The sequence below is a fragment of the Zalophus californianus genome, chromosome 12 (assembly GCF_009762305.2).
Source record: "Zalophus californianus isolate mZalCal1 chromosome 12, mZalCal1.pri.v2, whole genome shotgun sequence".
In the NCBI taxonomy this organism is placed as follows: domain Eukaryota; kingdom Metazoa; phylum Chordata; class Mammalia; order Carnivora; family Otariidae; genus Zalophus; species Zalophus californianus.
Window position 1 is genome coordinate 31,241,323 of NC_045606.1, and position 12,725 is coordinate 31,254,047.

Below are 12,725 nucleotides of genomic sequence, written 5' to 3' on the forward strand. Positions count from 1 at the left end.
CCAAGAATACGTGAATTCTTTCTCCAGGGTGCCAGAAAAGAGACTCAGGGAGATCCTTGAAAAAGGGTGCAAAAAAGTGATCTTTTATTTCTAATTAGTCCTCTGTTCTTTGGGTATTAGTTGTGAACAGTTTGACTCTCTGTTACTCAAGGAAAATGCATGTGAATTAGAAAAATAATTATCTCCCTTAAGGACAATAGAGTTTTTTACATTTAACTAGAACTCAAAGAGTTTTCATAAGAGGAGCTTTATAATCCTGGTCATAAATCATTTGATTTTACCACAATAGCTAGTGTATTCCTTTTGTTAATATACCAGATATATAAAGACCAACTGAAGACAAGGATAGTATTGGTTGCTATGGAAACCTGGGCAGCTGACAACAAGTTCGCCATATCTGAAAATCCATTGATCACTCTACGTGAGTTTATGAAATACAGGAGGGATTTTATCAAAGAGAAGAGTGATGCAGTTCACCTTTTTTCGTATGTAACTTACAATTTATTACTTTTTTTGGTTCCCTGTTGAATGCTGTATTACTTGTAACTGAGATGTAGCCTTTCTCCAGTATAATGCAATTAGGATTTGACATGGCAGACACATTTGGAAGAAGTTTTAAAGTATAGATTGTCTGAAGTTGTCATTAAAGTATAAGAGGTTTAGTTTTGAATTTGAATATATATTTGAGTTTGAATATATAGCAAACTATATATTATAGCATTTAAAAAACCTATTATGTAAAGGAAGATCTGTTGAAGGAAATTATAAATGGAAGTAAAAGAGTATATTTTTGGGTAACTTTTACATTTTACACAATTTCAAATTTATAGGAACTTTGCAGGAATACTACAAGGAAATATATGCTCTTTACCCAGATTCATTAATTATTTACATTTTGCCCCATTTGTTTATGATTTTCTTCCTTCTTTCCTTCTTCCCTTTTTCCCTCCCTCCCTTCCTTTTTCCTTTCATCCATTTATCTGTCTATCAATTTTTTTTTTCCTGAACCATTTGAGAGCAAGTTGGAGATACTCACTTACTGGGCATTCACTACTAAATACATGTATATTCCCTAAAGATAAAAAGACATTGTCTTATATCACCGTAGTAAATTATTGAATTTTTATTAATTAAAATTTTGTTGAATTTATTAAATTTTATTAAAATTTTTATTAAATTAAATTATTAAAACTAGAAAATTTAACAGTGATACAATACTTTTAAGTAACCTATATTCAGGCTTCTCCAGTTGTCTGAACAATGTCTTTGATAGCTAATTCCCTTCCCCCATTGAGGACCCAACACAAGGTCATGCATCACATTTAATTGTCCTGTCTCTTTAGTCTCCTTTAATTTGGGAGATTTCCTCAGCCTTTCATTGTTTATTTTGGGTTTAACATTTTTGAAGAGTGTAGGTCAGTTATTTTATAGAATGTTCCACATTGTGGGGATGTCTGATGTTTTCCCATTGAGAGATTCAAGTTAGACATTTTGGTCAGAAATACCACAGAAGTGATTTTGTATCCTCCTCAGAGTACACCATATTAGTGATTTTTTCAAAACAGGTATAGTTCTGTTGAAGGTATTATTGCTCATGTGGGGAAACATCCCTCAGAAACTCTTCTCTTTGGTTATGTGTGTAAATAACATTCACATTCCTCCCTTCCCTCAGAAGTATACAGTATGGGAATGTATTTGCATTGAGAACGTAAGTGTGGTAAATTAATAATGAAAGGTGCAGTGATACTTGGAACTTTGAACAGTAAGCATTTTTCGTTTCCTTTTCTAAAAGGGGAAGTCAATTTGAGAGTAGCCGGAGCGGGGCAGCTTATATTGGTGGGATTTGCTCGTTGCTGAAAGGAGGAGGCGTGAATGAAGTAGGTGTGAACATCTGTACAATACAAAGTGGTATGATGGCTGAAAATGTTTTCCTAATATTTAAGAGATAATTTCTCATACTCCTTATTCTCTAGATGTTAGGTTGTTTTATTCACAACCAATATGGTTGCTATAAATGACCGGAGGACAGAGAATAGGAAAATAATGGAAGATAGTATTTGATAATTCTTTTCATGTTCTACTTAGAATAATCTCCAAATTTAGCTATTTACAAATTATATAGATAAAATCTTTACTTTTATCCTTATTGAAAATAAGGCCCTATCTATGCTTTGGCTGATTTCCTGGAGAACTGAGTAATTCTTGAAGCATTGGCTGACTACCTAACAACCCAATTGGAAATATTCTTCCTTCTTCAATATTTGGCAAAGTTTGGGAGAAAAAAATAGACTAAGTTTTCCAAAGAGTTTCTTTTACCCCTAAGGCACTAAGTCTGTTGGAAGTGATCTAAAAGAAAAATACTTGAATCAACATATTGAAAAAAGTATCTTTAGGTCTCAAGTTTCTTTTGCCCACAGATCATTACCACTTCCTGTTACTCATACCATTTGTTTTCTGAAGCCACATTCTATTTAATTTGGGGAAATTTTGGGCATGCAAATGGACACACAAAAATGAACAAGTTCCAAATAATTTACACATTTACTTTTATTATTTTCTAAAAGACTGACTTATGTATATTACAAGTATTAAGTTTTTCAGAAATGTCACTAATGAAATTTGGACTCAGACTTAATTTTCTAAACCCGAAAAGTGGTGATTCCCTGGCTTCTAGTTTTCCCTATAAGATTGAATCAAACATAGGTTTATTTCTTACAACTTTTTTCTCAAATGCTCCATCGTTCAGCTTTAGCTACTGTATGTTTAACCTCTACTAAATAAGAGGCTTAGAAATTACGTATTTCCAACTATGTTGTGTCATTTTTCTCTGGCCCATCTTAAATAAAAAATAATTCCCATTTACACGTATTTTGTTTTTGCTCTTGTTTTTCAGTTTGGGAAAACTGATTTAATGGCAGTTACACTCGCCCAGTCATTAGCCCATAATATTGGTATTATCTCAGACAAAAGAAAGTTAGCAAGTGGTAAGTTCACCTTTGTGGTTTAGTTGTATTTAAAATAGACTCTCTATAAATATTTTGGAGAATGAGATTTTAAATTCAGTTGCTTAATCAAACGAGTTTGGGTGATGGTATAAGTTAAACAGCTGGGGTATATAATATTTTCTTCAAAAGTTATACAAGATAATGTTTGCCCTGTAGGTGAAAATGTCTCCATGTGTAATTAACATTTAAAGCTATGTGATGATAAATTCATTGTTGAATTTAAAAAAGGACAAAATAAGCTCTGTTTGGTAATTTTAAATGGTCTCGTAGAGAATCCTAGGCGTGTAGGTTCAAGGCATACTGTTTTATTATGGTTTATTTAAAACATCTCTTAGTATGGCCACAGAGGAGAGTTTGCCTGCTAAAGGGCTCAGTAAAATATGGACCTGGTAAACTATGCTGGGACTAGCATCTAGGAAGAATATATTTTCCCAAGTAGGTAAAGTTAATTCACCAGGAATAGTCAAAAGTAATGTATTTGGAGTAAGTTGATTAGAATCATATTTATCTTATTATTTTAATAACATATAAATGATTGTTTATATTAATAATAACTATTACCATTTATGAAGTGCCCATTAAAAGACAGATAATTGAATGCCAGTATTATCTACTTCTAGATACTCATTTAATCCTCAAGATAATCCTGCAAGATACCCGTTATTAGCCCCATTTTACAGAATAAGGTGACTGGATGTTAAAAGGGTAATGCCTCCAAGATTACTCATATATTAAGTGGCAAGCCCAGGTTTTGAACCCAGGTAGTTTAAGCCTTTCTGCTTAAACAATATACTGTACTGCCTTCTATCAGCAGCTTTGGTGCAGAGGTTTTAAAACTGGACAAGAAATTGTAAGAATTCCCATAAGGGACTGTGAAACCAGAATCCTATAGTGATGCTATTTCACTGGTATTAGATTGTTAAGCCATTTTAAAGCATTTTAATGAATGCTTTAAAAATAAGGCCACTTGTTAAAATATCAAGGTTTTAATTTAGTAAAAATTATAAAATCTTGATATGGTCCAAGTAGATTTTTGTTATTATGAATTGCATGCAAAACTTCAAATGTAAGGAAACTTAGAAAGCAGGTATTACTTCTTAAAGGTATTTAAGGAATAAAGTGAAGATATACTTTTAAAAACTACTCTAATGCACCTGTTTTCACTTTATAAAAAGGCATTTGTATTCATTTTATCTTAGGTGAGTGTAAATGTGAGGACACATGGTCTGGATGCATAATGGGAGACACTGGGTAAGCCACTTCTATTTGAAAATAACTCACTTCCTTTCTCTGCTGTGCTGTGGGCTCCTTAGGAATATGACACCAACAGCTTAGTGCGTGGAACCTCACCATTGACATTAAAAAGAAAATTGGATGTAGAGCTTCTCAATGGCTCTCTATTATAAGATATTTTCATAAAATAGTCTCTTACTTATGAAAACAGTTGTTGTCAGTTAAGATAGAAGAGCAAAGACTTTGTTAGCCTTTCATCTAGCCTTACATCTAGAAATGTAAGTGAGGAACAGCTTTGTTCTTCATGGCTTACCTACTAATTTTCTTTTCTTTTGTCTTCAATTCCAATTAAATGGGTTGTAAACAGTAGTGTGCTGGTAAGCTGATTCTCAGAATAAAAAACAAGAAAAGAACCTGGATTTGTAGCTTTCTCTGATTTTTGTAGTGTAAGTATTCCTAAAATGGCTGATTTCAAGCTGCCAGAGTGTGGAAGAGATGTGTATACTCTGCTCTCCTGAGACAGGTTTTCATTTCTATACCCTTCGACACACTGTCAGGCACCAATCTTGTATTTATTTTTTCTTAGTAAATTGTACAACCATTCCTTTCATGCCAAGATCATCACTACTCCTTACTTTCAACTTTTATCATCTTGAGCTTTTATTATCTTAATAACATTCCAGATACCCAGGCAAATTTCAGCCTCCCTCTCTCCCCTCCTGAATTCCATTTCCGTCCTCACTGAAAAGGCATAAAGAGAAGAGTGAACCCTTGTATTCCATCACCCGGCCTAAAAAAATACTTCCTACATAGTTAAATCCCCCTTCTGTTCTCTCTTGTTGCTCCCCAACCCCAGCCAAAGTCACTACTGTCTTCAATTTGGTTCATATTATTCACAAGCCCCTTTTAATACTTTTATTGTTTATATGTGTATGTTGAAGTAATACATAGCATTGCTTTGCATGTTTTTAGTTTATATGAAAGGAGTCATACTATATGTACTCTTCTGTGATTTGCTCTTTTTGATCTTTATGTTTTTAAGATTTATCCATGCTGATAATATACAGTTCTAGTTCATTGAATGTATAAGGCACAAATTCCTCCATTCTCCTCTTCCTGCACATGAATCATAGCCTTTTCCTGCTCAGAACTTTTGTTGAGTCTCTGTTGTCTGAAGAATAAGGTTTAGAGTTCTTCCTCCCATACTTGGATATACATAATCTTTCTTCATCCTCATTTATAACCTCATTTTCCCCTGCTATTCATGGTTGGTTTGCTTATTATGATAGTTATACAGGGGTTTCCAGCTTTTTTGATCTTCTAACCATAATCCTACATGGATTTTTTTTTAAAGATTATTTATTTATTTATTTATTTATTTATTTATTTATTTGAGACAGAGAGAGGCAGAGGCAGAGGGAGAAGCAGGCTCCCTGCAGAGCAGGGAGCCCGATGTGGGACTCGATCCCAGGACCCTGGGATTATGACCTGAGCCGAAGGCAGCCGCTTAATTGACTGAGCCACCCAGGTGTCCCTCCTACATGGATTTTAAGCTTCTTAAAAATTTGCTCACCATAAATGTACATTAATTTCCAGCCTCTTTTGATTCCTTTGATATATTCTTTTCATTTGGAATTCTTTCTCTCTAACCACATTTCTAGCCATTTGAGATTTATTATAATTTTAACTCCTGCATTGTAATTTAATTCCGTATGTCCTTATGCTTTGCCTCACCAATTAGTTGTGAATCTTTGAGGATTACATCTACACTAATAGGTATTTCTGTTTGACCTCACACCATAATCTCTTGACACACTTGATTTTCAATAAATATTTATTGATATTTTCATTTTGAGCTCCCAAGAAATGTTTGAAAAGGAAGATAAATGATAGAGGGAATGTATATGCAAACATGTATTAAAATATTTTTCAAAATATCTTTGGACTTTCTGTTTAGTAATAAAAGGGAATGATAAAAGTCCTTATCCATAATTGTAATTTTATAACACTTACTAAATTCCACGCTAGAGGTTCTCGTCTTTTAAAAGCTATTTAGTATGGTTGATTATTCCGCTTAATTACTAAAAACAAAATTTTATAGGCAGTCTGCCTAGACTAAGCATAATGTGTAGCAAAATCAAATGGCAACACTCAGAAACGTACATAGCTCTTTGCATTAGAACTCCTCTTACATCAAATGGATGTGTGCAAGAGAAAATCTTTTTAAAGAAAACGTCTGGCGTGATGCTCTATATGATTTGAGCTGTGTCAGACATCACGCAACAGTACTAATTATGGACCTGTATTTCCTGTGGGCACCTCCCCTCTCGTTTCTACTTTCTGAAGTCTCTGCGCACTGCTGTGTGTTGGAAAGCATGTTGAAATGAAAATCAGTCCTACTTAAAGGTATAAAAATTAAAATTTTGAGAAAGCATTGAATATAATAGATATGTTATTGATAATTCCATGGTATTCTATTTTATTAATGTATCAACAGTTAACAGTTTTCTTACTTCTAAACATTTACATGATTTTCATGGCATTTGCTATTACAAATTGTGCTACTCTAAGTTCCTTTGTTCATTCATCTTTGTATACATAGCTAGTTATTTCCTCAAGAAAAATTTCTTAAAGTAGAATTACTAGATTTAAGGATATTTCTCATTTTGAAGGTTCTTCATACATATTGCCAAATTGTTCTCTAGCCACATTTCTTTTTCTCTTTCTTTTTTTAAAAGATTTTATTTATTTGAGAGAGAGAATGAGAGAGAGCACAAGAGGGAAGAGGGTCAGAGAGAGAGGCAGACTCCCTGCTGAGCAGGGAGCCCGATGTGGGACTCGATCCAGGGACTCCAGGATCATGACCTGAGCCGAAGGCAGTCACTTAACCAACTGAGCCACCCAGGCGCCCACCACATTTCTTTTTCTTCTGATCCTTTTATACTTTTTTTTTTTGGTATACCTTTTTTTTTTTTTTTTGTATTTTGACATAATCTTATAAGAAAAGTTGCAGGAATAGTAACAAAGAACCTTTTTGTCCTCTGAATCATAAGTCACTAGCATCGTACCTCATCACCCCCAAACACCTCAGTGTGCATTGCCTACAAACAAGTGCATTCTCCTACAGAACCACAATGCAACCAATAAAATTATCTAATTTTTAGCCCTCACTCAAAATTAGCCCTGTATTTCAAAAAATGCCACTTTAACAGATGGTTCAGAATCAATCTTATCTTCCTTCAGTCTGAAACAGTTCCTCAGTTTTCTTTGACTTTCATGACTTTGGCACATTCATAGATTATAAGTCAGTAATTTTGTAAAATCTTCTGCAGTTTGGGATCCAGTTTTTATATTTAAGAAAGACTCATTATTCCTGTTCTTTGATTGAAAGTATAGGTATGTGTGTGTTTCTTTTGAATGCATATGCTAATAATGAACAGCCCATAGTCACTATTAATCACCAAATGGAGAATTTAGAAATATGCTGGTAGAATCAAAGTCTTAGGGATTTAACACAAATGCTGTACATATGTGGAATTTATTCTTTCATTTTTAAGAATAATGTTACAATTTTAACAATGTTCAAGTTTAAGACTAACATACAGACAAGGGGGACTAAAATTATATCCAGTTACTGCTTTTCTTCTGCCTTACAGGTATTATCTTCCTAAAAAGTTCACCCAGTGTAATATTGAAGAGTATCATGACTTTCTGAATAGTGGAGGTGGTGCCTGTCTTTTCAACAAACCTTCTAAGGTACTAAGTGTGATCAGAGTTATTAGTTATTAATCTTTCTAGGGTATTATTAAGTGTAAATTTCTAGCCATTGGATCTTACAAAAAGAAAGTTTTCCAACTTGGCTTTTATGTCCATATGTTAGATATGCAAAATATCTGCATTCTGAAGTCAGCTTTAATCTTTGGTATTTTGGGCTATTGTTTTTTTTTTTTTTAAGATTTATTTATTTGAGAGAGAGAGAGCTTGTGTGTGAGTTGGGGGAGGGGCAGAGAGGGAGGGAGAGAGAATCTCAAGCAGACTCAAGCACAGAGCTCAACAGGGGAATTGACACAGGGCTCTATCCCGAGTCACCCAAGCACCCTGACGTTTTGGGCTATTGTGATGGAAATAGAAAGCAGGTAGAAATAAGACTGTGTGCTTTCTGAAAAATGATTAGTTTGCAAAGATGGTTTCATTTGCCTTTCTTTTTCTTTTTTTTTTTTTTTTAAAGATTTTCTTTATTTATTTGACAGAGAGAGACACAGCAAGAGCAGGAACACAAGCAGGGGGAGTGGGAGAGGGAGAAGCAGGCTTCCTGCTGGGCAGGGAGCCCGATGTGGGACTCGATCCCAGGACCCTGGGATCATGACCTGAGCCGAAGGCAGACGCTTAACGACTGAGCCACCCAGGCACCCTCATTTGCCTTTCTTTTTCATTTTCTTGGTTCTTTTTTTGTTTGTTTGTATATGTAATCACAGCTCATACTGATAGAAAGGGGGCATTTCTCCCCCTCATAACTCCCTGTCAGTGCTGCCTTTCAGAATGAGTAGTATGATTAAAATTGCTATTACTTCTCAGTATGAAAGCCAAGGCTGCAAAGGAGAAAGTCTTTGTGTACTTAGACTTTGTCAGAGGCCTTTCCAACTTGCAGAACAAACTCTGGTTACTGACTTGAAAGCTGGTCTTCCTCATGCATTTGGAAGTCGGCATGTTAAAGCAGAATTCTTGGTTCTTGTTAATTATGTGAACTGTTATGTTCTTCTCCTCACCACAGTGATGTCTGGTGTTGCCTTTATCATCATTTACCTGACTTCATTCCCTGTCTATTCCAGTGAAATTTAGAAAGTGTATCATATTGCTTTGAAAAGCAAAGTGACCATTTTAAAGACTCTTTGCAAAAGTTTCAGAAGGGACATTTGAACTAACTCCCTGCTGCTATAAATGAAAAACAATTCAAGTCTTTTTACAAAAATAACTGATTTTTCTGAGCTCAGAGTAAAATGATAAGTGGATTTTTCATCTGGATAAGTTTTAGTTTTGGCTTTCAAAGCTGTCTCATTTGTTATGATCCCTTTCAGCTGAAAATAGAATCTAGAGATGTGTTGATTATTTTGTAGGAGAGGAGAGAATATTTGGAATCAGGTGGGGATTTTGTTGTTGTCATTGCTGCTGCTTTTTTTATTGGTTTTTCCCCCCCTCTAGTTAGTTAAGAAAGTGTGTGTGTGGGCGTGTGTCTGTTGATAGGTGTGTGTTCCATCCCATTCTATAATATGTAAACTTTGACGAACTTCTAATTGAATATTACATAACTGGGACATAACAGCTACTTGGTAATTTTACCTATCACCGTAAGATAAGTTATGCTCAAAAGATAATGAAATTGATGGAGAGTTGAAAAATAAAATAGTCTTAAAATGTACTCTTGTACATGCTAAAAGTTACTTCCATCTCTGGGGCCAGTTATTATTACTGCGTTCTGCAAAGCTATGTTAATTGGAGAGGCTATATTTTATATTAAATAAATCAGTGGATTTATTAAGTTTTGTGATGTTTTCCTAATTGTCTATAAAATAACTTCCTATTTCACAAGGATATATAGTTAGTAAATGGCTCTCACAGATGATTGAACTTGATCCTCCCAACAATTTTTGATGTAGATGGGCAGATAATATTATTATTATTCCTGCTTTAAATATTAAAGCACTTGTGCTCTGAGATGACAAGCCGTATGCCCAAGATAAAGTAGCTGAGCCAAGATTTGAACCCATACTTTCTGTCTCCAAATCCCTTGCTTCCTGCTTGAAATGAAATTTCAGGAATCAGTCTGGCTTGGGTTCAGTCAATGGCTAGGTCTTTTATTTCGGTGGCATTTACTGGAATCCATATGCATATTACATATGTAAATTTGAATTTCCAATCTGAAATGGAAACGGAAGTAGATACTTCTGTTCTCAAGTTTCCAGTTCTAAAGTTCTAGAGTTACGCTTTCAAGTTTAGGAAAATAAAAATATACTTGGAAATGACCGAAAGGTATACCAGATGTACGGTTGTGGTACTTATGGTCTCTCATAAGGTCTTTGATCTTGATTTATCCATATTTTATCCTTTTGGTTTCATCCCACAGCTTCTTGATCCTCCTGAGTGTGGAAATGGCTTCATCGAAACTGGAGAGGAGTGTGACTGTGGGACCCCGGCAGTAAGTCTCTGGGTGTTTTGATGATTTTTTTTTTTTTTTTTTTTTTAGGTTATCCAGGGTCATTCCAGGTCCACTCACTGAGACAAACAGAGCTGGTGTTATGTTTGGAAATTTCATGGGATATATGGAAGAAAGATTATTATTGTGGGGTTATACATTCATTTAAAAAAAATATCCTGGTACTTTTAGAAAATGACACCATTTTCTGATGTTTTAAAAATCTTTGTATTCCTTAGGAGTGTGTCCTTGAAGGAGCAGAATGTTGTAAGAAATGCACCTTGACTCAAGATTCTCAGTGCAGTGATGGTCTTTGTTGTAAAAAGTGCAAGGTAAATAAATGTTGAGTAATGACTAATTGACAGAGACGAGGACATATTTGATTAAATCATTAAGGTTAGGCAAATATGATGTAATAACAAAAGTAGTGCCTATCATATATTAAGTGACTATGTTGCCAGGTGCTCTATAGGATCCTCATAAAATCTTGTGAAGTTTTGTTACTATTTTTATTCCTATTGAACAGTTGAGAACACTAAGGCATACAGTGGGTAAGTGGTTGCCCAGGGTCTTGTACCAAGTAAGTCAGAGAGCTGGGTCCTGGACCTTGTTAAATTCCCCAGTTTGTCTTCTCATTACTGCTTACCTGAGGGACGTGCACATTAACTGAAGCCAGGTGTTCCTAACCTTCAAATGAGGTTTTCCCTTTCTTTGTAAAGCCAAGTGGATATTCAAGAGATTCTTCTTTTCTTGCTGCTCTGCTTGGTGTATTTCTTGCATAAGTATAGGAGAAGCTATACTTTTATTTTATTTTATTTTATTTTATTTTATTTTATTTTATTTTAAAGATTTTATTTATTTGACAGAGAGAGACACAGCCGGAGAGGGAACACAAGCAGGGGGAGTGGGAGAGGGAGAAGCAGGCTTCCTGCCAAGCAGGGAGCCCGATGCGGGGCTCGATCCCAGGACCCTGGGATCATGACCTGAGCCGAAGGCAGATGCCCAACGACTGAGCCACCCAGGCGCCCCAGAAGCTATACTTTTAGACATGATAACATCTCACGTGTATTACCATGCGTGAGACTTTAGAATGCATCTTTAGGCACATTGTTTTCATCCTCCCGATAGCATCCCATACCTGTCCCCAAATATTTAAGCCTTAACATCATGACTAAAAGTTATTTGAGGCTTACATTTTTCAAAGAAATCTATTTCTTTTTCTCTTCTCATAAAATCTGGTACAATATTCTACATTAGTTGCTGTGAGGTTTAGTATTCACCTTAGTATGTACATTTTATGGAGTCAGTGTCTGGGACTTACCCAGTAATTGGTACAGGTCCTTAGTAAATATTTGTTAAGTGGATAAATAAATATGCACAACACTCTTTTATTGATTATTTGCTGATCGACTAACTTGAGTCTAATGAGCTAAGGGAGAGTGGGACATGAATCTATCATAGTAAATATCTACTGAGTGCCAAGAGATTGTGCTAAGCACTTTTAATTTATATCATCATGTATCTGGGTTTCTCCGTCCTGGCACTGTTGACATTTTTGGCTGGATGATTGTTTTGTTTTGAGGGTACGTCTTGTGTATTTTAAGTTATTTAGCAAATCCTTGACTTCTACCCACTTGATACAAGTACAACTCCTCCCACTTGTGACAACCAAAAATATTTCCAGACATTGCCCAGTGTCCCCTCAGGGGCAAAATCACTGCTGGTTGAGACCACTGTCATAGATAAAGCTCACAACCACACTTTTGGTTTTGAAAATGTGTTATTTTGGGATAGGCGTTATTACCCTTATTTTTCCATTTGAGCAATCCTGGTCTCAAGGAAGTGATACAACCTGCATATGCTCGTCCAGCTATTAAGGAATAGATGTGAAATTACATCCCAGATCTGCTGGCAGCAATTTCTGTTGTTTCTACTTTACCACTATGTCTCTGGCAGCTTTTTAAGTCAAGCAAGGCACTGGCAGAGACCTCTGAAAGCACTCTCTAAAAAAAGGAGGAGGGGCGCCTGGGTGGCTCAGTTGGTTAAGCGACTGCCTTCAGCTCAGGTCATGATCCTGGAGTCCCGGGATCGAGTCCCACATCGGGCTCCCTGCTTAGCAGGGAGTCTGCTTCTCCCTCTGACCCTCTTCCCTCTCGTGCTCTCTATCTCTCATTCTCTCTCTCTCAAATAAATAAATAAAATCTTTTAAAAAAAATAAAAAAATAAAAAAAGGAGGATTAAATCAAATACAAAACAGACATTTTAAGATTTGGGTTGCATCATATATTTATTTATTT

General features: G+C 35.4%; 1 protein-coding gene across 16 annotated transcripts in view; it reads left to right on the top strand.

Annotated features, from left to right (window-relative positions):
• ADAM22 (ADAM metallopeptidase domain 22) overlaps positions 1-12,725 on the top strand; it is a 217,493-nt gene that overhangs the window by 152,518 nt on the left and 52,250 nt on the right. For all 16 annotated transcript variants that reach the window (XM_027574110.2, XM_027574104.2, XM_027574111.2 and 13 more), the window contains exons 11-17: positions 319-485; positions 1,793-1,877; positions 2,894-2,984; positions 4,205-4,256; positions 7,895-7,994; positions 10,360-10,431; positions 10,668-10,760. In XM_027574110.2, the coding sequence (XP_027429911.1) occupies positions 319-485; positions 1,793-1,877; positions 2,894-2,984; positions 4,205-4,256; positions 7,895-7,994; positions 10,360-10,431; positions 10,668-10,760 (660 nt within the window). The remainder of the gene's footprint in view (positions 1-318; positions 486-1,792; positions 1,878-2,893; positions 2,985-4,204; positions 4,257-7,894; positions 7,995-10,359; positions 10,432-10,667; positions 10,761-12,725) is intronic.